Here is a 27620-nt window from a genome sequence, read left to right on the forward strand (position 1 = left end):
ATTCCACATTTTTAAGAATATTTAATTATATTGAGATATTAGTTTATTATACCTATTACTTTTTTGTACACCAAATTGAATTGCACAGGTAAACGTGACTGTAATTCCCACCTTTTTAACCAGTATTAGATTATTTTACATTTCTGCCCTTAACATTTAACGAAATTATCATCTCATATGTGGTAAAAACTCTTAGCTTTAGGTGATGAGATAAAAACATAGCTGAAATTAAATTCACAAAAAGTTAGTATTTGAAAAAAAATTTTTAGCCGGAATATTCATACATAAAAAAAAAAAAGCTTACCTTACAATTACCCGAGATGCAGACTCGATTTTCTGATAGGAACGAGCAAGGAACGCCATCCTCTACAACTGGGGACACAGTTAAGAAGAAATTATGACCCACTGGGCGACAAGTAAGTTGACAATCTTCTTTACCTAAACCAGAAAGAGAAAGTTTAATTTATTGGAAACTATGGTAACAAAAGTTTGGCTGTTTATCGTCCTAAATTTTTTTCTCGTTATTTGGTAAATAAATATTTATTAACCTATAGATAATTAAGAGATAATCACCGCGATCGTATTATCTTTGATAAAAGCATCACGTTCCGGAACTTAGTCACACGCACTGACAGCATTAATAATTAACTATTAATTGATTAACAGTTAATTAAATGTTAAATTGTTAAAGCTATTAATTTATTAACAATTAATTGTTAATGCTTCTAACTTATGAACAATGAAAAATTAAGCTTAAGTTTACTTTCGAAAAACTCACTGCCTTCTACTAAACTGTAAATTCACTGCCTTCTAACTAAACTGTTCCAAAAATTTTTTACAAGCATTCCAACTGCGAAGGCTATAAAGGATTAGAGTAGCTTTCAAGAGTTTATTTATGGGAACACTGTTGAAGCGCTAGATTTTCAATAGAATAACAATAATGGTGAAAGGCGAATTTCCTTCCCAATCACGCATGATTTTTTTCCGTGATCTCTCTTTGGTCCTTCGTATATCGATGACCTCTCATTGCATCTAGGAAAAGTTGAGACTTTTCTTCTAATATTCGATTTCTGTAACTTTGTACAGAAAGAGTAATATCTGGTGTCCCAAAACACGGAACTGAAGGAAATAAAATATGTGGAAGGAGGCAGTGTCATTGCAAAAAATAACATTTGAGGAGCAGCACAGCATTAGTTAGTGCGGTGTGTAATATGGGTTTTTCCCGAAATGAGTGAACATTTATTTTATCATCTCCGGATTTATATCCAGGAGTGTACACAAACAGCACTCTGGATGAACTGAAGCAAAACACTGAGAACTGCATTCGCGCCATTAATAAACATTTTTTGTAGAGCTGCATCACTCACCATAAAAATCTATGTGAGCAAGGTAGACACTTTTATCACATTTTGCAGTACTGTACTGCAAAATTACATTCTGTACTCGTCTTTAATAAAATTTTGCATTGCATACGTGGTTATACATTCTTTAAATTGATCGATAAAAATAAATCATTAAATAATCTCAAAAATTCTCTTTAGGAAGTAACGGCATTCTTTAAAAGCTTTGTAAATTTAAATGGCCCTGACCCAAGGGCCGAATCGCTGTTAGAATTTCAGATGGCTTAGAACAATGTCCAATAATAATATTGAACACAAAACTATTCTTTAAATATTTCATACGTCCATGCAGATTTCTGGGATTTTTACTGCTGGAAAATGAATACCTATTTTTGTTTTTCAATAGAGGGTTTAACCAAATAAATTTTCTGTTTATATTCCGGAAGACCATATAAGATCAGAGGAGTTTACACGGTACAGAATACAAGTATATTACTGTATTTAGTGGTCACGTGTACTCGAACCACAGTCGGCTGTTCCGTATTTTTTAAAATAATTATTATTAAATTTATTTTGATTTACTGTTCTTTTTATAAAATAACGCAATGCCTAAAAAGCAGAGAGGATAATCCAGACCAAAGCTTTTCTACACATTATTATATACAGGGTGATCATTTTAAATGAGAATTTGCAAATATGCGAATAACTTCGAGTAAAATAGTGCTAGTGTTCTTCATCGTGAACACAAAATAACTGAGAACGACGAAGCGCGTTGGAATGATTGGCTTTTCAGTTCTTTCAGAATATGTGGATGACTGTTGGAAGCACTGTCTTGGATACAGCTCACAAAAAAAAAAAAAAAAAAAAAAATCACTCGCCCGATTTACGGGCATAATTACTTTTAAAATTATGTAATCGCCGAACTTGAGGGATATCTTGGTCACAGACTCATACGAAGTATGGATTTCATATCCAGTCAGATGAAACTAAGCCTCACCAGAGAACAACTAACCGGGGGTCTTCATCCACTTTTCCCAACCAATAGCCATTCGTTTTTCACAGTCTGTTGGCAAAAGTTGCTGCATGACATTCGCTTTGTTCGAAAACAGTTTTAATTTCTCAACTGCTACACGATATTCCCTTTTGTTCATAATGCTCCACCATGAAAACACACTTCTGTATGCTGAATGCAATGTTAATTTACTGCTTGCACTGCATATCTGCATTCGTAGTTTTACAGGTTGACGCCAGATGGCGACACCGCACATACAATTTCGCTTGTGAATTTCATGACTCTAGCATTCTTTTACTCGAAGTTATTCGCCTTTTCATGGATTCGTATTTAAAATGATCGCCCTGTATTAATCATAATTCTGATATTTATCAAAGCATCTTTCAATTATGGCTTAAACTATACCTGCAATATACGGCTCCCACTGATAGATTTTTCCTCTGAACAACTTCGTATTAAGAGTTGCACACTGTTCCTGTCGAAATTCCACTTTGTATGGACAAGGCTGAAAGAATAAAATACATTTTTAAGATGCAAATATGCATCTTAAAGTGCTGACAGGTGGTCAGCGCTTCATTTCTCTCTTTTTCTCTCTCTCTCTCTCTCTCACACACACACACACACACACTCAACATTGTTTAGATGAGATGGTTTTAAAGCTTTTACTAATCCTATTATTCAATAAAAGTTAATTTAAATTTATCAAATTCATAAATATTTTAATTTTATTTTAGTTACATTTTGTATTTTTATTTATTCGTATTACCCGTGTATTTTATTTTGCTTTTTGAAGGTCTGCATGAAGATAACCTGGTAAATCTTATCAGGACAGTATTTATTACGAATAAATCCTACCCTAATTTCGGCCTAAATACCGCTCTTGAAGACCGTGGTTCTAGACCACATGACTGCTAAATACGATGATGTTCTTGTTATTTTCTCTCTCTCAAAATGTTATGGATCTCTCTGGCACTCTCCCATGGAGTTACCTTGGTATCGCGTAATTCATACATATTAAGATTGTACTGCTACTCCTCTACCAATAAGTGGAAATGACAATTTCTTTACAGCCACGTCCATTTGTACCATAATTTTCCTCTTTATTTATCAGCAGTATTAGCATTATTAGCATTAGCATTAGTAGAGGCATTTGATGCAAGAAAGCAAGCTTATGCAGCATCAGCCAAAAAAAAAAACAGTAACATAAATAAATAAAAATAACCACTTCCACTTCACCCCTCTGTTCGTTCGAAATACCTGTCCAGCTGAGCCTTAAACTTATTTAGGCTATCAACTTCCACGACAAGGGATGGAAGTCTGTTCCACCTACCAACCATCCGCTGGCTAAAGGCAAATTTCCGCACATCTATCCTACATCTGTCTTTCCTCAATTTGAATTTATGCCCTCTCAGGTGATTATTCTGAGCAAGAGGAAGAATCCCATCAGCATTGAGCATGCTCAAACCATTCAAGGCTTTGTACACATCTATCAGATCACCTCGCTGGTGCCTAGTTTCCAGACACTGTAATTCGCAAAACTTAAGCCTTTCTTCGTAAGAGCACCCCTTTGTCCCATTCACCAATCTAGTTGCCCTTCTCTGTACTCGTTCCAGCAGCTCTACATCCTTCTTGAAATGAGGCCTCCAGACCTGTATACAGTACTCTAGATGTGGCCTGACCATTGCCTTATACAAGGGAATAATCACCTCCTTATCCCTGCTAGAAAAATTCCTATATATCATTGACAATACACCATGAGCTACTCTTGCAGCCCGTCTGCACTGCTCAGAGAACATCATATCTGCCTGCACAACCACCCCCAGGTCCCTTTCATTCTCTACCACTGTCAGTGTACTACCACAGAGTTGATACGTTGCTCTGGGGTTGCTGTTTCCCATATGTAGTACTTTACATTTGTCAATGTTAAACTTCATTTGCCACCTCGAAGCCCATCTGCTCAACCTTTCCAAATCCTGTTGCAGCAGCATAGTGTCAGTAGTGTCCTTGACAACCCTGCCAACCTTCGTATCGTCTGCAAACTTGGACATTAAGCCTGATATACCATCATCAATATCATTTATAAATACAGAAAACAATAAAGGACCCAATACTGAACCCTGAGGGACTCCACTAATAACATTAGTCCACGATGAGCAGTGTCCATTGATTACCACTCTCTGTCTTCACCCCCTCAACCACCCCTTTATCCATAGCAGCAATTTGCCTCCAATGCCACACTGCTCCAATTTGTGCAGCAGTCTTCCATGTGCAACAGTATCAAAAGCCTTTCTAAGATCCAAGTATATAATATCAAAGTTATTCCCTGCATCCAGTTCTTTTGTGACTGCATCATAGTATCCAATCAAATTGGTCAGGCAAGACTTACCCTTAACAAAACCATGCTGTGTCCTAGCTATAACTGAAGTCTTGTCTAGATGATCCTGCATTGCTTCTTTAACCAGTGCCTCCATTAATTTTCCAGGAACAGAAGTTAAACTCACAGGTCTATAATTACTTGTGTCAGCCTTTGATCCCCCTTTGTGAATTGGGGTTACATTTGCACATCTCCAGTCCATGGGTACCTCTCATAATTATGGCTAAGGGTTTGCTTACTTCCTTTGCTGCCTCCTTTATTATAACTGGATAGATCCCATCCACCCCAGGTGCCTTTCTTGTATTTATCTTCAACAATTTCTCCTCCACTTTGCTCTCAGTTATTACAAGATTCTCTAGCTTACTGCTAGAGTTGAATACATCTCTGGCATTCCCCTCGCTGAATAACTCCTCATGTGTGAATGTTGATGCAAAATATTCATTTAGTTTGTTAGCTACCTGAGCAGGGTCATCAACAGTTGACCCATCGATCTCAAGTGGACCAATCTGATTCATCCCCTTCCTTCTAGAGTTTACATAAGTAAAGAACTCTTTGCTGTTTTTCTTTGCATCCCTTGCCAAGGATTTCTCGTAATCTGCCTTCGCCTGCCTAACCTCCTTTGTAACTTGGTTACAGATCAACTTGTATCTATCATAGGCGTCTGTGTCACGTGTTAATTTGTATGTATCCCATGCATTTTTTTTTTTTCTGCCATATGCCTCATCAGTTCATCTGACATCCATTTAGGCCGAATGAACAATATTTCTTAGTTGGTATGTAAAGCCTAGTAGCTTCCAAGATAAGTTCTTTGAATGCTTCACATTTTGAATTTGTTGTTTGTAACATCATCAGTTGGTCCCACTGTATAGAATTTAAATACTGTCTCAGCCCATCGTAGTCGCCTTTACGGAAGCAATAACCCTTCCCTTTACCCCTAATGGTAGTTACCTCTTTGAGTAAATCCCACTTCAGCACACTGTGATCACTGCCACCTAGTGGTTCATTTATCTGCAGATTCTTAATGCATGAAGAATCACTGCTGATAATCAAATCAAGAGTGTTACTCCCTCTAGTTGCCTCCCGAACATGCTGATGTAGAAAACAATCATCCAATAAATCCACAAAAGCCTTGCTACTGTGTGAGTGACCAGCCCCCAAATTCCAGTCAATATCTGGGAAATTAAAATCCCCCATTATAAGACTCTCTGATTTACTGCCCCACTCTATTTCTCCGAACAGTTTCTTATTATACTCATCAGAGTCATTAGGCCTATAGCACACTCCTACACTCAATTTTGATCTCCCAATGCTTATGTCACACCAAACTGACTCGACACTGCACTGTCCAGCGATTTCGACTGGCTTCACTTCCTTGGATTTTATGTGTTTTTTAACTAATAGCATAACCCCTCCTCCCTTCCTATCCTGTCTATCCTTTCTGTAGACATTGTACTCCCCAAATTCCAGTTCTGCATCCCTTATATCTGTGTGACACCACGTCTCTGATATCCCAACAATATCTGCCTTTGATGTTTTGAGCAATACCTCAAATTCATCAAATTTATTTACTAAACTCCTAGCATTGGTGTACACACAAGTATACCTGCACCTGTTTCTATTCTTAGCTACCCTAACACAACCCATGTGTTTACTTGTACCCCAATGATTCCCAGCAGTCTCTGAAATATCCTGCATCTTATTTTCCAGGCTGCGGCTCATTCCAATAGAAGCAGTGCAAGAATCACTTTCACCTCTGCCAGTGGCTACTGTTAATCTATTAGTCCTTGTATTCCCCCCAATCTAGCAGTTTTCCGACCCACCTAACACTGCCTCGATAGCATCAGCAAACATTCTTGCACCCTTTCTATTTAAGTGTATCCCATCCCTGTAGTATATCAGTTTCTGTAGCACTCAACATCGCGTCAAGCACAATAGGGTATAATGAAAGGTTTCTCAGGCTTTAAAGCTCCATTATTCATTCCCAAAACTATTCGAACAGCAGGTAACTTAAAGCTACTTTGCAACTAACAGACAGAAGCATCAGTGGTTCAAGGCAACTATCAGACAGTACGTCACAACTTGCATCTGCATCAGCCTATTCTTGGAAATACTCTCCTGTCACCTACTGGCAGTTCGCTAAAACTTCAGTGGTTGTGCGGTGGTGCTGCCATTCATCGAATTAATTGATCAGCCTGTGTGGCAAAATGGGGAACAAAATTTGAGTTGCATGTCAGGAATTATTGCACAATATCTGAAATTTGAATATCCTGTTGAATGCTTCAATCAACATGTTAATTGCCGATTTTCTTAGTCACTCTCGTAGAGAGAACAAATTCTGGCCATTGTACAAATGCATTTTTTTTTTTTTATACGAGACACAACCACCAGCCATCATTGATTAAATGGAATAACAAGGTAGTATAAAAATAAAATTAAGTTCATTAAAGCTTGGGATTAACACTGCATACGAAAACATGGTAAATAATGTTCACAATAAGAAGATTAAGCGAGAACATTTTTCATGAAATTAGTGCAGGGGAGGAAGTGTCAATGTGAAACTAATTTATAAGCTTGGGGAGCGCTGCTGTAGTATCGAAAAACAAATAATTAGCCTGACAATGTGGGAACTGAACAAGTAAATGGAATTGCGTGCAAAGGATCACGAAACTTTAATCTAACCTGCCAAGAAAAGATTAGTGTGGATCTAAAACAAGCTTGTAAGAAATCCATTAGCGAAAACATAGAAACCCGGATGAAACTGATTTGTATCCACTTAATTTATCCTTTTTAATTGGTAAAGTATTTTAATCTGTTCTGTGGCATCTAGTGCTCTTCGAATAAAGGGTCATTCCATTATATAAATGGTAATTTCCCGCCTTGTACTTATCGATATTTACTCCAGAATATGCAGATATTATTTAAGACAATTTTCCAAACATATGGTAGGAATACAATCAGAAGGCTCAAACTGTAAAGCCTAGATAAGAAAGAGACCGGAAACAGAAGCAGTCAGCAAAGAGTTCGGATTAGTTACAGAAATGAAAGGTTGGTCTAGAGATGGGGTTAAGGGAGTATTTAAAAGAAGACGACAGATGGCCTGAGAGTAACAATTAGTACTCAAGTGAGAGCCGCCAGCAGATTTATTTTATTTATTTTTTATATTTTTAATTTAATATTTCATTTTTTGAATATTTTTAATTTAATTTAATTTTAAAGTTTAAATTTTATTTATTACTTTTTTAAATATCTTAATTTTATTCTTATTTTTTATTTATTACTTTTTAATTTTCTTTTTTAATTTTTATATACGTTTATTTCTTTTTTATTTTGTTTTATTTATTTATTTTTTTAACACCACGGGAACTTTTATTCTTTCTTCCTTTCCTTATTATTTTCTTCTTTTCCTCCGAAGTGAGCCCCCAGAGTAATCTGGCCCACCTTTTGGCAACATCAGGTGGGTCAGAGTCTCGAATTGAGACAATACGAGCACTATTGGGACTGGCCAACCTTCCCGTGGTGTGGACGAGTACCCAGAATCATCTGTCCAGGTGACTGATGCTTCTGGGTAGCCAAGAGGCCAGAACAGAACACACACACACAATAAACACAAACCTACATCTGGCCTTGTGCAATAGTACTGTTCTTCACAGAGATACGAGGTGGTGTTGAACTCACGTTCTAGGAGCCTCCCTTTGTATAAACATGTCCACATGTTCTAGAGATGGAATGAGTCAAATTTTACGACCGATGTTTGCTTACTTTTTGATGACATGGAAAAAATACTTTGCGGTGGGAAAATCCTTCCAATTTTTGCGAACAAGGGAGTCAGTTTACTGTGGGACAAAACGAGCAATGGGAAGAACAAGTCCAACTGGGAAACACTGTCTGCGTTGAGTTAACTCCGCTACAACTACGTTAACAGCTATTGATCATGTCCTTCGTAAGGTCGCTGATGATGCCATTTTTCTTATGGAACAAGATCTTCAAGCCTAGATCTTCATCTTATAGATGAAGATCTAGGCTTACAGCTCTTCTTCTAATGCCGTACCACGTGACCAAACATCACGTGCCAAACATTCATTTGCCTACGACGGACGGAATGAAGATACTGGAAAGCAAAATCTCTCTAATAAATTGATAGAGCTATATACGGATCACCGTTTATTAGAAAAAAATAATATAATAAATAACAATAAAGTTCTTTGCAGCAACGTATTTATTCTACAAATCATACATATTTTTTCACATACGCAGAGAAACCATTTTTAGCTGTAATAAGAAAATCTCATTTGCGTGCTACTGAAGTAGCGTAACCGTTTTAGTAGTCACATAATTTTAACGCGTCAAATAAGTAGAAGGCCAATAGTGTATAGATCACAACGTATGAAATTAGGAACGTTCAAGGAAGTAGCTGAATCATAGGGAGTTCTACACAGATAGGTGTTCTAAAAATGATCCTACCTTCGCATTACACAGCTGGATCCGTCTGTATACTCCAAGACACCTCCCTCTATGGCGCCGTCGACTGCGTGCCGCTGCATGTCGGATGTTTCTAGGTCAAAAAAACGTAAAGAAAAGAATGATTGCTTTCTTCTTTCAATAATAGTTTACAAACGAGAATGACCAACCCGCTATGTTTTAAAAATCACTTTCTACTGTTTAATGGGCAGACATAACACTTTATGTTATCCCCGTGAATGGGCTGCACCAACTGACACATGATGTAGGTAACTTGCAAAAGGTCACCGAGGTTTATTTAACGTATGAATTGATTTTTTCTTGTCGCCAGCTTTAACAAATACCTCCGACAAACCCCTTTCAGTGCGCTATGGGAAAGAAAATACACCACAAAAATGGGAGCGTTTGTAAGGGTAATGTTTACCTTTATAATTTATCATGCTCAGTGTCAGGTACATCCTAAGACATTTTTCCAACTTCTTTATGATACGTAATCAGCAGTTGTTTGCTTAAGTTAGTGTCTAACAGTTCAGTAACCGGATTTTGCGATGAATTGTATGCATTTCTATACAAACTGTCGGAATTATTTGAAGTACAAAAGATTTTAGGAACTGGATTTTAAAAAAAATTATATAACTAAATAGAAAAACTTAAACGAGTTAGTCATTCTGATGGCATGTATAACTATTTCAAACAATAAGCAAATTTGAATTAATATTTTCGAATTGTTTATATATAGAAATATCTTTCGTTTAAAATTATATTTTAATAATAAAACACCTCTAAATATAAACAAAATTTGTCAAACATTTACTAGATAAAGTGATACACGATTTTCTTTGATGCTATAATAATAATCCACTCCGATATTAGCATCGTTTCTGAAATTAACAAAAAAATATAGAATTTTACAAAAAATCATTTAACTTAATTTTTTAAAAATTTACATAAAACATTAAAATTTCAGATTTCTTTAACTGACTTTCGCTTGATTACGTCCATGAGGTTATTTTCAACTTTTGCCCCAAAGTAAATTATAAATTATTTAATAAATATGGTGAAAAAGTTCCAAAAACTTTTGGAAAAAAATTCCAAATTCTTTTTTTTTTTGGAATCTTCCAATTCCAAAAAAAGGCATCGGAAAAAGTTTGTTTTTAATAAGTATTATCGGTGTTTTGATTTTAACTTTTTCTATAAGAAAGTTTCATTCTTTAAGTTATTTAGGGCATAATAAAAGATATGTTTATTTATTTATATTTAAATATTATTAAATAAAATTTATGTAAACGCCTTTTCTTTCTCTACAATTGCGCTTCTAAGTTGAATTTGAAACTACTGTATATACAGTAATTGCAGATTCTCCCCTTCTAGGGTTTCTTAACTTTTACCTCGTACGATTAATTTATTTTATAAGTTAACGCTAATTACAATTAATATAATATTGCACGTTTCTTATTTTCGAAAAGGGAAAAAATAACCCGGAAACATGGATCGTAACTGATTGAGGACACATTTACAGTTCCAGAAAATGTATTTCGGTACCAAAATCAGTAGATGTTCAAATGCTGCACGATTAAACGTGCAGTAGCTGAACACCTTAAGACATGGGCAACCACCCTACAAAAGTTACAGTTTTTGACTTCAGGTGCAACTTTAAACATTAATCACGTTGGGTGACTGAGTTGCATATCATAGTTGGTCTCGACAGTAGCATTTGCGTTTCTGTTATCTTCAGTTATATTTTTTACTGCTGTTAGTTTTTATACTGCCTATTGATGAACTCTTTAAGATAAACTCTCCGTTTGGCTCATACATTTCCGAGGTAATAGATCACTTGGGTTTTACTGTATTCCTCTTCCCACACACAAAAGCGTAACAGGGGCCTTCCCTGCACAGCAGGGCAACTGACGTGCAGTCTCCAACAGTGTCACAGACGCCCAACAGAAACGCTGCGTTTTCGTAGCCCCTTCACAGCCGGTGACATGGATCATATTTCGTAGTTGTGTCATAGCTGCACTATCAACACACGGCTTTCCGACTCTCTATAACAGATTAGACGTGACTTTCCCCAATAAACACGCGCCCAGTAGACAGGTTCCAGTCTACTGTTTTGTAGGAATTCCTGCGTAATGTGTAATACAGAGACTTATTTGAAGGGAGAGAAAGAAGGAATTCAACTTATATCCTCCTCCGGTTTGTATCGTCAGATTAGCTGTGGCTGTCGTATATTAGTTTTGCTACGCTGCTTGTACCAGACGGCGTTAGCAGAAAACAGGATCTATATTCTAGAACAGTTTTTTGGTTTTTTTTAATTGTGCCGACACCCGAGGCTCAAGGTTGTTTTTATTTTTATTATTGCATATGTTTTGACGTAATGAAAACAACTAATCTTGATATTTGGGAAATTATCTCTAAGCTATCTGTACTCTATCTCGAGATAGAGTAGAGATAGCCTCCTTATGAAATGATTAAGAAAATTTTAATTAAGGTAGAATTCGATGGCCAACATAAAATAATACGTTTCTCATTGAAGTACTGGACTTGATTCATGTGTTATTTTAAGCATTGCCTTGACTTTCCGGTAGATGGCGCCAATTGTTGACTGCTGACATCAAGCATGTCGTGTTTGGTTGATGTTTATGTTCTCGAACTCTGCTCTAAGAGGAAAGCCGTAATTAAAAATTACAAAAAAATAAATAATAATAATAATAAATTAATTTTGTAATGTGCTCTTACAACAATTATAGGCCAATCTGTTTTTGCGCTTTCTTAATTTTTAGATCATCGACACTCCACTTTGCACAGTGATTAATACTGATTATTAAAATTAGATCCACATAGAAAAACTGCTGGAAGAAAATATAATGGTAAACTACATGAATTATTTTTAAGCAGAATTTATTGCCCGAAATATCTGATTACGGAAATTACAAAAGTGTGCATCCATGCATACCTTATTCCAACACAAACTCTACTTAAGTAATTTGTCAACATTCTGTATAAACTTGAGGCCTAACGTAAGGATGTGAAAGGAAACTTAATAATAGTTTAATTAAAACTTAAACGACTGCGACATGAATTAAATAATAATAAAACTTCTGCTAAATGTGTCAAGTATCAATTAGTCAGCTGCCTTCTCACTATTAGCTTCTAACCTTGTTACACTGTGCATCCTCTGGGGTACAGGGTCTTTCTGATTCTTATATATAGATCAGGGGACCGATTCCTCTTCAAGTTCCAACACGTTCTGATCGGATTCATAAAGCAGTCGTCTTTATTCGAGTATCGTTCAAATAGAGCTCGTAATTTTTTAAATTATAATTTGTTTAAATGTTTAGCTGGTCTGTTTTAATTTTAATTTCATTTAAACAGTGTATTATTCAATATTTTTTCAAACCCTAGTCAAATTTTCGTCTAGCTTCAACCAGGTAGGACAGGTGTGGGTACGAATCCCGTCAATAATACGCCAAATTTTTACAATATATTTCGGCATACGATTTTACACCTGGCGTATACACTACCCTACCATTAATATCCGGATAATCTTTACAGGAAAACTAATAACGTTTAACCTTTATGACAGTCTCTGTCTCAGTAGAACACTCTCCACCAGATTTTTGCAAGTGTCTTCCGATATTTTCTACCATTCGGCCTTCAAAGCAGCGACCAGTCCATCTCTGAATTTTGGCTAGTCTCTATCTTTATATGCACCAAACGATTCAATCCACCCCAGAGGTTCTATAGGATTGAATTAAGGGCTCTGGGCTATCCTTTTCAACGTTCATATCCTCAAACCAATCCGTCATAACGCGAGAAGTATGACATTGAGTGTTGTCCTATTGATACAGACATGTGCTTTCGCCGATGAGCTGCCACAACTTAGTTAATGCATTATTGCTCAGGGCGTTCATGGACCTCAGAATTCATGCTTTTGTCCAAAACAACCAACGGTATAAGACCCAATCGTGAAAAACTACCCCTAATCATCATGCTGCCTCTGCCAAATTTGTTGGGACGATACAGTCTGACAGGTAGCTTTAGCGCCAAGTCGAGGCACGATCTTCAGACTGGTAGACTATGTACCGTGACCTGTTACTCCAAAAGCACAGATTTCCATTGTTCTACAGTCATTGGTGCGTCGATCTGCGTTTCGAGAGGACGATTCTTTGCAGATCTATCACGTTCCGTCAGCTTTGTTACGGTTTCAACACCAGTATGCTTCCATTTGCAGATCACATCACGAATCGTCGACGTAGAGATCTTCACTGCAGTTGAAATATCACGTACAGACTGATTGCTTATGTAACGCTCTATAATAATTCCGCGCTGGAAATCTTAACTCTGTCCATCGTAGCATGCCACTATCTCCTCGAAGGCCTACGAGCATATTTATAGTTGCGTCACTTGTGGTGCTTGGGTAGGACATGACCAGCCATGAACGGCGGGTGTCCTTAAAATTTTAGACGATTTTTGAGCGCTTCAAAGGTCGGCTTATATGCCGGATGCGATATCTTTTTCGAAACATGATAGAATTAGTCAGTCTCTCGAGCAGGAGTTAAGTTTATCTCCAGGAAATTCGGATTTTTCATCCAACAAACCGACACAATGGTGTATTCTGTAGTTGGTTTGCTAGTGTGTCTATAATCCTTATTCTCTCTCTCTATCATACTGAATTATCCTGTTTTATTGAAATCATAGCATATATGATGATGTTATAAAAACCTTGTTAACATTTAATTCTTATACAGCTCGTAATTCAATAATGAATAAAAGAAAGACCATGATAGCTATTAATATAATCTGAGCCTTTCTTTCATAAATCATTAAAGAAAGGCTCAAAAGAAATACATTAGTATTTATTTGATAGGATTTTTGATTAATGTTTAATGGAATAACTTTGACTTTTTTTTTTGTCAATACAAATTTATTTTTTGCTAACCTAAGTTTTTAATGAAGCCTTGTCCCCATTATGTTGGTGGCAAAGCTTCCTCGCTTGCCCTATGATTGTCTAAAGTTTAATTATTTCATTCACATCTCAGTTCAAATGTTAAGTAGCATGTTATTACTTAAGTTTTCTTCCTCCACCCTTACTGTTAAGGCTCGATGAAAAGATTCCTGTGGAATGTTTTCATCGGGTCTCAGCAGCAAGCATGAGGAAAGTAAGCATCGCAATATCAATTAGATGAGGTTTGTGGTTGGATTCTATTAAAAAATAATTCATGTGGTTTGCTAATTTTTCTTTAGACATAGCATTTCTTTAATTAATTTAAGAAATATGCTATTCTCAAAGTACATTATATAAATAATAAATTGAGAATCATGTTCGTTTTAAATAATACATTTACAAAATTAAGGGACCACTACCCCATTTATAGAATTATTTCTATAAAAAAAAATTTAAAAATGAAATTTACATTTTTCTTGAATTTGCTGACTATCTTCTTAAATAAAATTTTTATTAAACACACCTTTTCCTTGATTTTCTAAGTGTAAAATAAGATAATTTCGCGAGATATAATTAATATTCGATTGTCTAATACCTTTTTGAGTTTCGAAAAGGACTGCCATAATTTCCGGCTCCCAAAATTCTCGTTGAAAATGGTCAAATTAAAAATTTTATTTTTTTTCTAAGAAAAGTTAGAACATTAGTTCCAAGTCTTAAACTCATGAATCGCAATACTTACGAAAAAAAAATTTTAAAATTGACCGCTTATTTCAAAAATACTCACATGTAGTTTGTGGAATGCAACCACACCCTCTGATGTTCTGTGCTAGTAATTCGACATCTCCTTCCAGCATTCCTCTGAAGTAGATTATTTTCTGTGTAACCCTATATACATACCCAAATTACTGCTAACACTTTAAGTGATTAACATGCCGATGAATGTAACTTTTGTTTCTGTTTTGTGTCACCTATTACCTTATTTAGTAGTAGGTCATTTCCATGGGTAGCTACAAACTCACGTGCCGTCTAGACACGACCTTCATGGTTCATTTATCTGTCCAGTAAAGCTATTAATTAGACTGGTCAGTAAAACAGAAGACTGGTGTGAATGACTGTTTCTCTAGCTTCCCCCAGCGTCCCTCTAGCATCGCTTTCTCACCAGCGTCTGATACACTAAGAGCCCGCTCCTCTTATTACTCAGATAACTTTCCAAGTTTTGGACCATCGAAGGTCCAGCGATCTCCTAGCAAATATAAAAATCTCTATTAGCTGGTGGAACAAATCCTAGAAAAATTTTCCCCAATGTGTTTCCAACGCATGTACACATTACAGAGCAGAAAATTCAAATAGAAACATAGAAATTCTATATTTAAAATTATAAACATCAATGGTAAAGGTTAGACGTTAAGGGGCGATTCACAAATTGCACTGTGATTTTTTTTTTACTTTTTGAACCTCCTTTCTCCCCATTATTTGCATATCGAAATACTCCAAGTCACGTTATTTTATTATTATTTTTTATGAAAAATTCTGTTGCGTAACATTGTTAAAGAAATCTCTTTGGTATCTCATTTATAACTTATAACTGACTCTCTCTACTTGCGTTGCATAACCTATAAACGAATCCTGGAGGTCAATAAGCTATGAATGATAAATTTTAAAAAATTAAAGAAGCTTTTCAAAGGAGAAACGCCATCTTAAATACAGTATGTGTACTACACTATACTGGCAAAAATAATCAGACACCTGAATGTTTCAAAGAACTTTTTGAAAGAATATTAAATAACACCCCCCCCCCCTCCCAGCCTTAAATCGACACTGTATCTTTGTTGGTAGACTCGGCACCAATCTTTGATACGAGGGAAGGATATATTTTGGTCCTTTCGTTCTTCAAAATAAGTCAATTCGGCTACTGGTTGCAGGCAGTGTTGCCAACTCTTAATAATATTTCCCGCTAGCCGCATACTCAAAATCCGCTATTTTTAGCACTTGACCCGCCAAATTTTTAAAATTTTCATTTGTTTGTACTTTGTAGTGAATAAAAACAAACAAACAAATAGTATATATAAATAGTTATTTATTTTCTGTTTTTAATATAAAATCAATATCTAAAAATCTAAATTAATTTCGAAATTCAATACCTCCTCATCATATGTTTCTTGTGTGCCTATTTTGCGAAGCACTTCTTCAGGTAAAACATAATTTTTACAACACTTTTCAACTCTTTTGAGCCCGTATCGTACTGATAAGATTGCATTAACCGTGCCAACACTCATTCTGTTGCGTGTTTTGTTATTTACTAGATTTATGTTGCTGAATATTCTTTCCACATCTGCATTGGATAATGGCAAAATTAAAATACCCAATGGAAATTCGCTAATTTCTTTAAATGGATTTTTACCGCTTGCATCTCGATATTTCGAAACTTCTGACCAAAACTTCATTGTATTGTTGATGTTTTCCCATTTAACGAGAGTAATGTTTATATACTGTTGCTCAATTTTTTCAATTTCTACTTCAGACAATTTTAAATTTTGTAATAAATTTATCAGTGGTTCTTTTTGTTTCTTTAATATATTGTTAACTGAGATTAATGACATTTTTTCTAATTCTTTTATGTTGTCCGGAAGGCGTTGTTTTAATTGTTGATACAAATCAATCAAGAAATTACGGCATCTCTCTCTTATTGCCATTTCATCTGTTGTTGTTGTGATAAGTTTATTCATTATTAATTCATTTATTTTTCTTTCATTATTTGGTAAAAACATTTTATTGGCAATCATCGACAATAGCATGTTTAAATCATGTAGTAATAATGTAGGATCGGCAGTATTTGATTCAAAAGATTTGTTTACTCTTTGTACTTCAGATAAGATAGGTTTTAAAATAAGAGATATGCTAAATTACTTGCATCTTTGAACATTGAATAAAGAAGTTCTGCAGTATAACATTTGTCAGTCAAACGAGTATTTCAAAATGGGCTTTTAATTCAATATACTGTTCTAAAATTCTTGTTATAGCAACTTCAATGGATAACCACCTTGTTTGACACGAATGAACTATCTTTTTCGGATCTGCACCATCGTTTATGGCACTGTATAAATATTTGAATTGATTTTGTCGGCTGGTGGATTTACTAAACGCACGATTTTGCATTGCACGAGGGTTTCTAGGAATACAACTATCGTGCTATACGAGGACTGACTATACTAAGATATTATTACACTGTGGTTATTAGAAATAATTATTTCTTATTGCTCTGTGGTTATTAGAAACGTTGAAAGAGATGTCGGTAATTCGGATCGCATTTCTTGGAAGCCAAACAAATACGACGAAGAAAAATTATCCAATGCCATTCCTTCGCTGTTTCAAAAAAAGGCGTCATTAGAATTTTTTCCACATTTTTAGATTTGATTCAACAATTTAAAGCTATGACCCAATGATCAGGTCGTTTGACCGCGAGCGTAACTACGTAAAATTGTTGGGGTTCTCCTCAGGGAAATCCAGAATAATATAAAACCGATTCTTCGCTTTATAAAAAAAAAAACTATGAAATATGATATCCCTACTATTTCAATTATGAATTATTTTTATTGTTAATTAAATAATTAATCGAACAATTAATTTAATATTTCTTAAATGAATATTTCTTAATATAAATGTTACATTGCCAAAATACATAAAATGCTAAACATTTATACTCTTCCCGCTAAAAAATCCGCTATCCGCTATTTCATATTTTTATCCGCTAAACCTGAAGCAATTCCGCTAAATCTAGCGGGTAAACCGCTAAAATGGCAACACTGGTTGCAGGCGTGTTGGCCTGGCCCGAGCTGACGTCCCAGTTCATGACTCTCCATTGAAAGTAACTAAATTCAACGGCTTAACCCATCTATCATATTTTGTTGATAGGCTTGCTTCTAGCATGAACGAAATTACTTTTGTATCTATTTCTGACAAGTGGATGTTGGGTACGATTCATTTTTTAATCCAAATTCCAGAGCAAAGGAATACTTTTGAAATAGTGTACTTTACCAAAGTCGTTAAAGCCTTATGAGATCACAACATATTCTTTGCATCACCGACAGTTGCTTCCTGGATTGAGATACTGAAGATGGCTTATCACCTCTTTTTACAACTTTGTTCTATAGTTCAGGTAATAAGAGTATTATTTTTATCTCTAGTTCAAGTGGTGATATTACGGAATTTACTTTTCATCAAAACACTGTACGAAAAAAAAAAAAAAAAAAAAGGAAAAAACATAAAAAAACGTTTCTTTTATCGTTAAACAAAAGAACTGGACAGGGACGAAGAAGGCATTTACTAAATATAAAATTTAATAAAATAATGAATAAAACAGATTTTTGTCAAATTTTCAAAAAATAAAAAAATTAATTAGAAGCTCATGTGGTGGTGTGTTCGCAATATTTATTAAATTTTCTTTATTATTTTGAATAATGTCGTTTTATGCCTTATATTGAAATAAAAATAATACTTTTTCGATCAATTTAAGAATTAAATCAAGATAGTGTGATGTTCTTATTAAAATACAGCTAAATCTTGTTTCATTTTTCTTTCTTTTCTACGTCCATTATTCTTGAAAGGCAGTTGTAACATTAGTAACACTAATTCTCTTCCTACAAAAGATCAACAGGCGCTTTCATCAGCTTAAAGGGATATTTAGTGGTCAGAAACTTACCAACAAAATAAATAAATAAAAGAAAGAAAAATATTGGATTATGCGGGTCAACAGTTATGCGGCTTTGCTTCTAGGAATCATCATTATTAAACACGGTCTCTCCTAAGTGGTGGCTGCAGCAGTTCAGTTAGCTATTCAAATCGTCATCCGACATTCATATGACAAGATTCTGTGAAACTAATTATCTCTTCCCCTACACGGGCACTTATGGGGTGAGCATTTCCGGTATTCTGCAGCTGTTTCTGGAGTAATTTCTAAATGCCTCACGCTGCTTTTATTTATTTATTTATTATTATTTTTTTTTTATTCTTTTTTTAAGTGCAGCCCGAACTTTGATCTCGTGACCTAGAATTTCAATCTGCTTTTTTTTTTTTTTTGGCATGCCCAGTTCTCTTTCTAGGGACGGACTAAAAAAATCTTAATGGGGTATTTTTCTGGCTGTCCCTCGGTAAATTAACTATTGCTTACTAAGCAAAATTATTGAAAATTACACACGTGTCTTAAATTTCGCGCTAAAATATTAAAATATATAAAACAGTATTAAGATAAACGAGATATTTACAACGAATAGTTGGGGTGGGGGAGAGCTGGATTTGATCTCGTATACTTGAAGTAACAGAAATGTCCATAAAATTGTATTATACGTTATGCCACTGGCTGCTATCATTTCTGATATTATATATCCTGACTTATAATTCCAGTTATCGTTTGCGCAAACGCATCAACTACTTAATTTAATATTTAAAAATAAATTCATTAATGAATTTATTTTTAAATCAAAAATATTTATATTCCACTTTTAAAATACAGATTTAAAAAGTAAAATTAAAAAAAATCTATATCTGTAAGTAGTCTGCTTTATACATAATCGCTTATATCTCGGCTTCTAGAAAAGTTGGAGAAAAAAAAATCTCAACTTGTAATTTCAATCTTAACTTATAATTCTCTTAGGTGAGCTTATCTTTTTTTGTAATCTAATTCATTCATAATGAGCAGAAAATCCACCTTCTCCCGGATCACCTGGGATCCGTGAACCACAATTTCAGTGCCATTGAATTAATGAGAAATACGGTAATACATTTGAAATAGTCTGATTTCTAGAGGAACTAGCTGAGTCTTTTCAGCTAGTTCCTCTCAAGTTAGCGATGGACACAGAGGTTTTATTGAGCTTTTCCATTCCTCAAAAAGCTACGTCATCCCTGTACTACGCGTCATTTATAAAAATTTTACAGCGGCGTTTTATGGTGCGAGTTATTTGAATGAATTTCAATTACAACCAAACTTCTTCCTTCAACTTAATTTTCAATTTGCTGTTCGGACAAGTGATCGGTTCGTGGTGCTGAGGGCATTTTCTGCAGTTGTTCTTAAAGCCCTATGCTCCAGAGCTAACTCTTGTTAGAACTTTAACAACAACCCAAAACCACATTTAGGTAGCACGGGATTGTCCGCACTTAACTTTAGATGCCCTAAAATCATGTCGCGGGGGACCCTGAACAACTGTTCGGTAAAGTCAGCCTTGTTTATTTCTCCTCCCCATATGCATGGAAATTTTCCCATATAGAGCCATTCGCAAAGAAAGCAATGCCAATTTATCCAATTATCACGCTACTGCTCTTGCTTCAACCCTTTTTCAATAATGGAGAAATCATTGACTCACTTCTATTTGAAACCGTAGCAGTCAATCTACGGGAAGGGAGTGCAGAAATTTCTTATATCATTCATTTTTGTACGAAATCAAACTGTTAAATTCGACATTTTATCGGGTTTATTTAGTTTATTTTGAGAAAAAAACGTCATATCAAACCATTTGCATTCCGGATATCTGCAGCTCCTTGACCTGTTTATGCTCTTCAGTTCTTTTTGTTTTTAGTTTTTTAAGCGGAGTCAAGTATTATTCCCCTCCACCACCACAACCAATTTGTCGATAAAAATTCGTCCATTTTTGTCGATTAACTTTTCTGAAAGAATCGAACACGTAGAGAAACTGTTAGATTGATTTTAACCATATGAAGAAAGTCTGCGAAGGTCTGAATTACATCAGCAATGGAAAAAAAAAAAAAAAGAAAAGAAAATTGACTTTTTTTCAGACATGATTTTCAAAGAACCCCAACCATTTTGGAGGAATATCGTAACTAGTGACGAAGCCAGGGGTTTTCTAATGTGGCCTATACACGAAACGCTAATGTCCCTAATAGGAAAGTCTGCAATCTTCCAGGCTGATAAATAGCGCATACTTCAAAATAAAAACCATGCTTATCTTTCTCGATATTGAAGGAATTTTCCATTACGAATTTGTTTCTTTAGAAACTGCAAACCAAGCAACCTATATTCACATTTCTAAACCTTAACAGCCACGCACTTGTACGAAAAGCCTGAATCTTTGGTCAGACAAAATGCACCTTTCCAAGCAGCTTTTTCGGTAAGAAAATTTTTGGAACATCTACCATTCTCGTCTGATTTCTGAGACCTTTTCCTCTTCTCAAAGACGATAAACTTCTTGAGATGATCTCATTTTCAATGATTTGAAAACATTAAAACACTGAAAATATGGGGCGATTATTTTAAATGAGAGCAAACGAAAATTTGAATAACTTCGAGTAAAAGAGTGCTAGAGACATGAAATTTACAAGTAGCATTCTTTATTCTCTGGCCTTAATTTGTCCCAAAAATAATCACCATGTTCTAAAGCACTCCATGTTCAAAAGAATGTAGGCAATGTCACTTTTCAATTCCTCTATAGTGCGTCGATTATTGTTGTTAGTATTGTCTGTGAAATTGCGACAACCCCAGAGACGAATAAAAGTTTGTTACATGTTAAGATGAACCATTACAGTCAGCTAATGACCACGAAACCATTTATCTACTTGTAATTTCTCTTTGCTTAATAGCTTTTATTTGGTTTTCCCAAATTTGTTGTATATTAAATATATTATCTTTTGTCTGCGATAATTATTATTAATTACTATTATATGATAATGTCTTTATATTAGAGAGGCTGGTCGGCTTGAGGGCTCACGAACCAGTCTTCCAGCCTTCCCTTGTCATTAGCTTTGGTCAGCCCCTATATGTCAACTTGTCATCTTTACAAACCCATTCAAACTTTAACTGACATCGATTTGTCACCTGCTGTATTAACTCGGCCCATTTTTTGTGTCTGTAAGAATCGAATAAGAAGGGTGACACATGTAGATAAGCTAGCTAAGGGTACCTACGTTACCTACATGTTCCAATATACTACTGTATATTCATAAAAGATAGTCAATCATCCGACTACCCTTTACTTAAAATATTAATACTGCATGCAATAATACAATTTAATTAGAAAAACTATTTAAAAATTTATATTTTAAATGGTTTCTTTCGTCATTTTGGAAAACAATGAATTCCAGCAAACGCTTAATCACTAAAAAAAATCACAAGGACATTAAAAACATTAGGCACCGACGATATTTTATAATTCCAATTCCTGCTACTCCACTGCAGGATGAAGAGGAAATTCGGCAGCAGAAATTTAATTCGGATAGTATGACCCCCCCCCCCCCCTCGCTACGTCCCTATTTCAGCCCGAATGGTTAAAGGGCGAGTTTATAGAGCTGCAAGCCCTAAACAGGAGCAGTCCCTCCCCGTGTAGACCAGCTTAGGGTTTGGAAGAAGGAAGAAGAGTCACTGTTTGGTTCCTCTACATTCCAATTGCTGGCAACTAGTCTAGGGCCACTCCTGGCTCATAAGCAAAATATTCGTACATGAGGCCCTAAATCAAATCAAACTACTTACGGAAATCAAAAGAAATGTTTAATTCCTTAGGGTCGTGTTAACATGACGTTTGGAAGCGATCTACAAACAGGGTGTCAGCTTTTAGGGGCTCATGTACATGTAGGAAGAAGGATAACAATGAATAATGAGGCATTCCCATGCGAGGAGCGACATTTTCTTGTTTTCTTCGTTGTATCTTAATACTTAAGTCTTCACACGAGCCTGCAGTGCATTAATGAGTTTTAAAATAGAAGAAAAAGACGAAATCATTAAAAACACGAGACCTCTTTAGTAATGGTCCCAAATATCTGAGGCCATAACGGAACCATGAATTAGAATTAATTTCGTATTGTTTTCTCCTATTTGAATTGTTTCCTTCTGTTTGATATTGTCTTGGCAATGAAAAGGCCTAGGTTAGAATCAAAACAAAGAATTTATGGGTTTTTTTCGCATGGCTGAGTTAGCTGGTCCGGGGAAAGGTTATATGGTTCCTGGTCCACAATTTAGTTTTTCATCAGAAAAAAGGCCACCCTACCATAAATTATATTGATGGTCATAGCATTAGTTTGTTTTAGGGCAAAAAACAGAAGAAATTTAATTATTTTTCCATATTTTTTAAACTTTTTGCATAGTATAAATTGACAATAATTCGTTGTACAGAATTTTTTGTCAGAACTATTTCATTCAAATAAGACTTCCGTGAATAAGGATGTCGTCTAGAACTTTGAAATATTTTTATTATAGTGAAAATTTTTGTTGAAACGAGATTTCTAGTTTGGACCACCACAGGGATTTCTAAGTGAAAATGAAGAGCGGAAGGTGTTTCTTTTAGTACAAAGCAAAACAAACAAAAAAAAAAGTCCAAGCGAGAGAATTAACGAGTCTCAAAAGGTATCAAACAACAACAAAAAACTAGCAGTATAAATTAAACAAGCTGTCCTATCAAACCACCTTTGGCTATTCATTAAGTTGCCCATTACAAGGCTACTCACCTTCCTGGGTCATACAGACATTCACGATTCTGAACGGAGACTCCTCGGCCACAAGTTCGTGAGCACGCTGACCAGCTGGACCAAGGACCCCAGTTACCCACCACTTTCAGCTCGTCTCGGTTCTCTGCATGTCGCCGCTGGTCGTAGAGCTGAAAAAAGTAAAAGTGTTTAAGAAGCTGCTAATAACACATAATTACGTGAACAGGAGAGATTCTCGGTTTCCCCTGTTAATAGCAGCTTGAAACACTTTTTAGAAAACGTTCACGAAATAGTTCCTTGAACAAATGTTCAGCTCTTAGTTTTCAATATACACTACGTGGGGAAAATAAAGATTCCAGAACCATTTTACATGTGACCCTTGCTACTACCAAAGCAATATCTAACAAAGTTGCATGCATAATAAGGAACTTCAACTACGCCATATTTAATACAAGCAAGTCTGGAACAGCTATTTTGCATATAAATAGTTTACCGCAAGACAACAGTATTTTCTCACTATTTCGTGATTTGTACATATAATTTTTTTATTTTTATTTTAATCCTTTGTAAATATTTTAATTTGTGTCTACTGTAATTTGTGGCCATTATATTTTCGAGAGTTTTTTTTTTTTTTTTTACCATTCATAAATATAAATGTTAGAAAGTTCTTTCAAAACCTTTCTTTTAAAATATTTCGTCCAGGTTTTCTTAATACCCTCAATTTTACGAGGGCGGACTTAGTCGGGAGTGAGATAAATTTATGAGCAAAATTTTTTAGGCCTATTATAATATAAATTAGAATTCACGAAGAATTTATAGTAGCAAATTCAACAAAATTCAAGATTATACACCAATAATAAAACCATCATACTGAAGTACCATAATATAAAGGATCGAAAGATAATAAATGATATTAAATAGTGAAACTTTTATACACGAGTCTTCTATACATGTAATTTGGTACTCTCCAACTGATATCGACAGCATGCTACGTATTATTATTTATTTTATTTTATTATTATTATTATTTTTTTTTTTAGTAAATTGCAATGGCGTAACAGCAAGTTAGTTGTTTACAAAGATGTGTTGCAGAACTTGTCGGGAAAAGGGCATTAACACTTCATTCATCACCGAATTATAGCGCCTAAACAAATTTCAAACACAGAACAGGTCACTTCTGCAATTTTGCTAATTTTGATCCAGCTAATATGCAATATCCGTGTTAAGAAATTTAGTATTAGCCACATAGTACAAGAAAACTAGTAAATAGGAAAATACAAGTTATGCGTTTCCCTCCTCATGTGGATAACCATCCAGTTGACCTTTGAATTTCTTTCAACTGTCAGCCTCAACTACCTGCAGAGGCAACTTGTTCCATCAACCATTCGCTGGTAAAAGACAACTTCTCAAAATCTAGTCTAAACCCTTGTCATTTGAATTTATGGCCTCTAGATCTGTAATTCTTTATAATACTGAAGATTCCGCCTTCTTTAATTTTCCTAACCCCTCTCAGAGCCTTATAAACTTCAAATAAGTTCCCTCTCTAAGGTGCCTGGCTGCCAAGCTTTGTGGCCCACATAATTGAAGTCTTTCCTTGTACGGTCGTCCTGTTGCCGATTTCACCATGAGAGTTGCCAGTCTTTGGATTTTTCAAGAAGCTCAATATCTTTTTTCAGATGAGGTCTTCATTCTCGGACACAGTATTCCAAATGTGGTCTTACAATTGCCTTGTACATTGGGATTATGACTTCCCTGTTTCTACAGGATATCGTTCGATAAATCATCGATAGCACACCATGGGCTTTCGTGGCTGCCTGTTTACACTGTTCAGAGAACTTCATATCTGCCCATCGTAACTCCTAGATTCTTTCTTCCTATACTATTTTTCATTCAACCCCACCAAGTAAGTTACTTTGCGGTTGCTATTCCTCAAGTGTAAGACATTGAATTTTGTTGCATTAAAACATAGCTCCCATTTTCTGACCATTCTTGAAGCCTGTTCAAGTCATCCTGAAGGAGTTGTTGATTTTTGTTGTTTGGTTTTTAGGAGCATTAGCAACTAAGACCATATTGCTCCGTCCCTGAAGGAGTGCTGCTTGGCACTGATCGTTAACGACTCTCCCAATCTTTACATTGTCTTCAAATTTTGGCATAAAGTTCTCTATCCTTTCGTCGACGTCGTTTATGAAAATCAGAAAGAACAGTGGTCCAAGAACCAATCATTGGGAACCCCACTTCTGAAAGAAAAAAAAAAAAAAAAAAAACCATTAATCACAACTATCTGATCTGCAGCCATCCTGCCATCCATCTTAGAACCTTGCCAATAATCCCAAGAAATGCCTTGCTAAAATTCTAATAAACTATGTCGAAATTTTCCTACACGCAGCTGATGAGTAACTTCGTCAAAATGAGTAGTTAGTTAACCATGATTTTCCAAAACCATGTTTTGTGTCCTTCAAAATGCAATTTCTATTTAAAAGTACAGAGGTGCATAAAATAATGTTAACACCTGTGATAAGAGTTATAGGTAGGCATTAATATGGAGTTAGGCCACAGTTTGCATTTAAAACAGCTCGTATTCTAAGTGGAATAGATTCAAATAAATCTTGAAATTTCTTTAAGAGGAATACCAGACCACCCCATTGTTTATGGAGGGACGTTTCAAGTTCTCTGAGTAATGAAGGAAATTATTTCTCACTCTCCTCTCCAAATTAAATATGCCCACAGTGTCTCAATAAAGTCAAGTCTCGTGATTGTGCAGACTATAGAAGATGCTTAGCCGCAGTTTTATGCTTCTTAAACCAAAATTTTATACATCTGGCTATGTGTAGTAGAGCATTATCATCTTGAAACGTGGCGTCGCTTGTGAGAAACAATTTTTGCACCATGGGACGAACCAGGTCACTCAGAATAGATTCAAATAGTTAGTTAATTAACCAGTTCAGGTAGATGATAGGACCTAAAACATACCAAGATACTGCTACCCAAACCATTGCTGATCATCCTCCATGACTGACGGTTGGCGTAAGGTGATGCGTTTCTTTGGCATTCGCCAAACGCAAACTCTCCATGATGCTGGAAAAAAGTCTAAATGATGATTCATCTGAAAATGACATGTTTCCAATCATCCAATGTTCATATTTTATGCTCCTTACACCACTGCATCTTCTTTCTAGCATTACTATCAATAACGACTGGCTTGGCAATAGCGGCCGTGTCTTCAATTTCAGCTTCACGAAGCTCTCACCGAACCGTTTTGGTAGAAACTGGATTGCTGAGATTCACATTAAATTCCGCAGTTTTATGTTTTCGGACTACAATCCGTTTTCAGTGTCCGGAGGTCTCTTCCAGTCTGCTTCCATTTTTCTGCCACAATTTGTCCAATCAGATTTTGTTTTTCCATACTCGATGAATGCAGACATCACTTTCAATACAGTTGCTCTGGATACATTAAACAAATCAGCTGTCATAGTCACCGATACCCCTGCCAAATATGCACCAACAATTTGAACTTTTAATTTGAACTTTTTGAAATTCAGACAGATTGGTCATTTTCTTCATGTACCTTTTCATCTCTTCTCTAAATAAACAACAGCTTTTATCTTCTTTCCTTCACAGTACTGCCTGCAAGAAACGAAACAAAACAAAAAATCATCACTACATGCTCATAAATACGTCATACAGCCATTATAAAAACTACTATTTTGCATATAAAATGTTTCCATTATTTTGTCCACCACCTGTACTTTCTATATAAATTTACTATTATATGATCCATATCCGTAACCTGATCGATAAGCAGACCCACTTTCAAAATAAACTTGCAAATCTATTAGTGTCAAATACAGACAGCCCATAAAATTTCCTCACGCTGTATATGAATACTATATTATTAAAATAACATTTTTCGGATTATTCGCAACCACCCAGGATATCAATGGGAACCTACTCCAAGCTTTTTGTGCAAATTATTAATGTTCAGACAATGTTATTGCGTAAATAAAAAGAATTAATAACAAACATATCACAGGACAGAAATGTGCGCATACAGGAATTTTCAGAAGACAG

The 27620-nt window shown here is 35.3% G+C and overlaps 1 protein-coding gene across 3 annotated transcripts in view; it reads right to left on the reverse strand.

The window, feature by feature from the left end:
• The window catches only part of LOC150085267 (thrombospondin type-1 domain-containing protein 4-like), a 326936-nt gene that overhangs the window by 218614 nt on the left and 80702 nt on the right, over nucleotides 1-27620 (reverse strand). For all 3 annotated transcript variants that reach the window (XM_090373963.1, XM_090373960.1, XM_090373961.1), the window contains 4 exons: nucleotides 23574-23722; nucleotides 9188-9278; nucleotides 2758-2857; nucleotides 305-438 (listed from right to left, as the gene is read on the reverse strand). In XM_090373963.1, the coding sequence (XP_090230089.1) occupies nucleotides 305-438; nucleotides 2758-2857; nucleotides 9188-9278; nucleotides 23574-23722 (474 nt within the window). The remainder of the gene's footprint in view (nucleotides 1-304; nucleotides 439-2757; nucleotides 2858-9187; nucleotides 9279-23573; nucleotides 23723-27620) is intronic.

The sequence above is a fragment of the Mastigoproctus giganteus genome, chromosome 5 (assembly GCF_048544385.1).
Source record: "Mastigoproctus giganteus isolate SK-2022 chromosome 5, ASM4854438v1, whole genome shotgun sequence".
Classification (NCBI taxonomy): Eukaryota; Metazoa; Arthropoda; class Arachnida; order Uropygi; family Thelyphonidae; genus Mastigoproctus; species Mastigoproctus giganteus.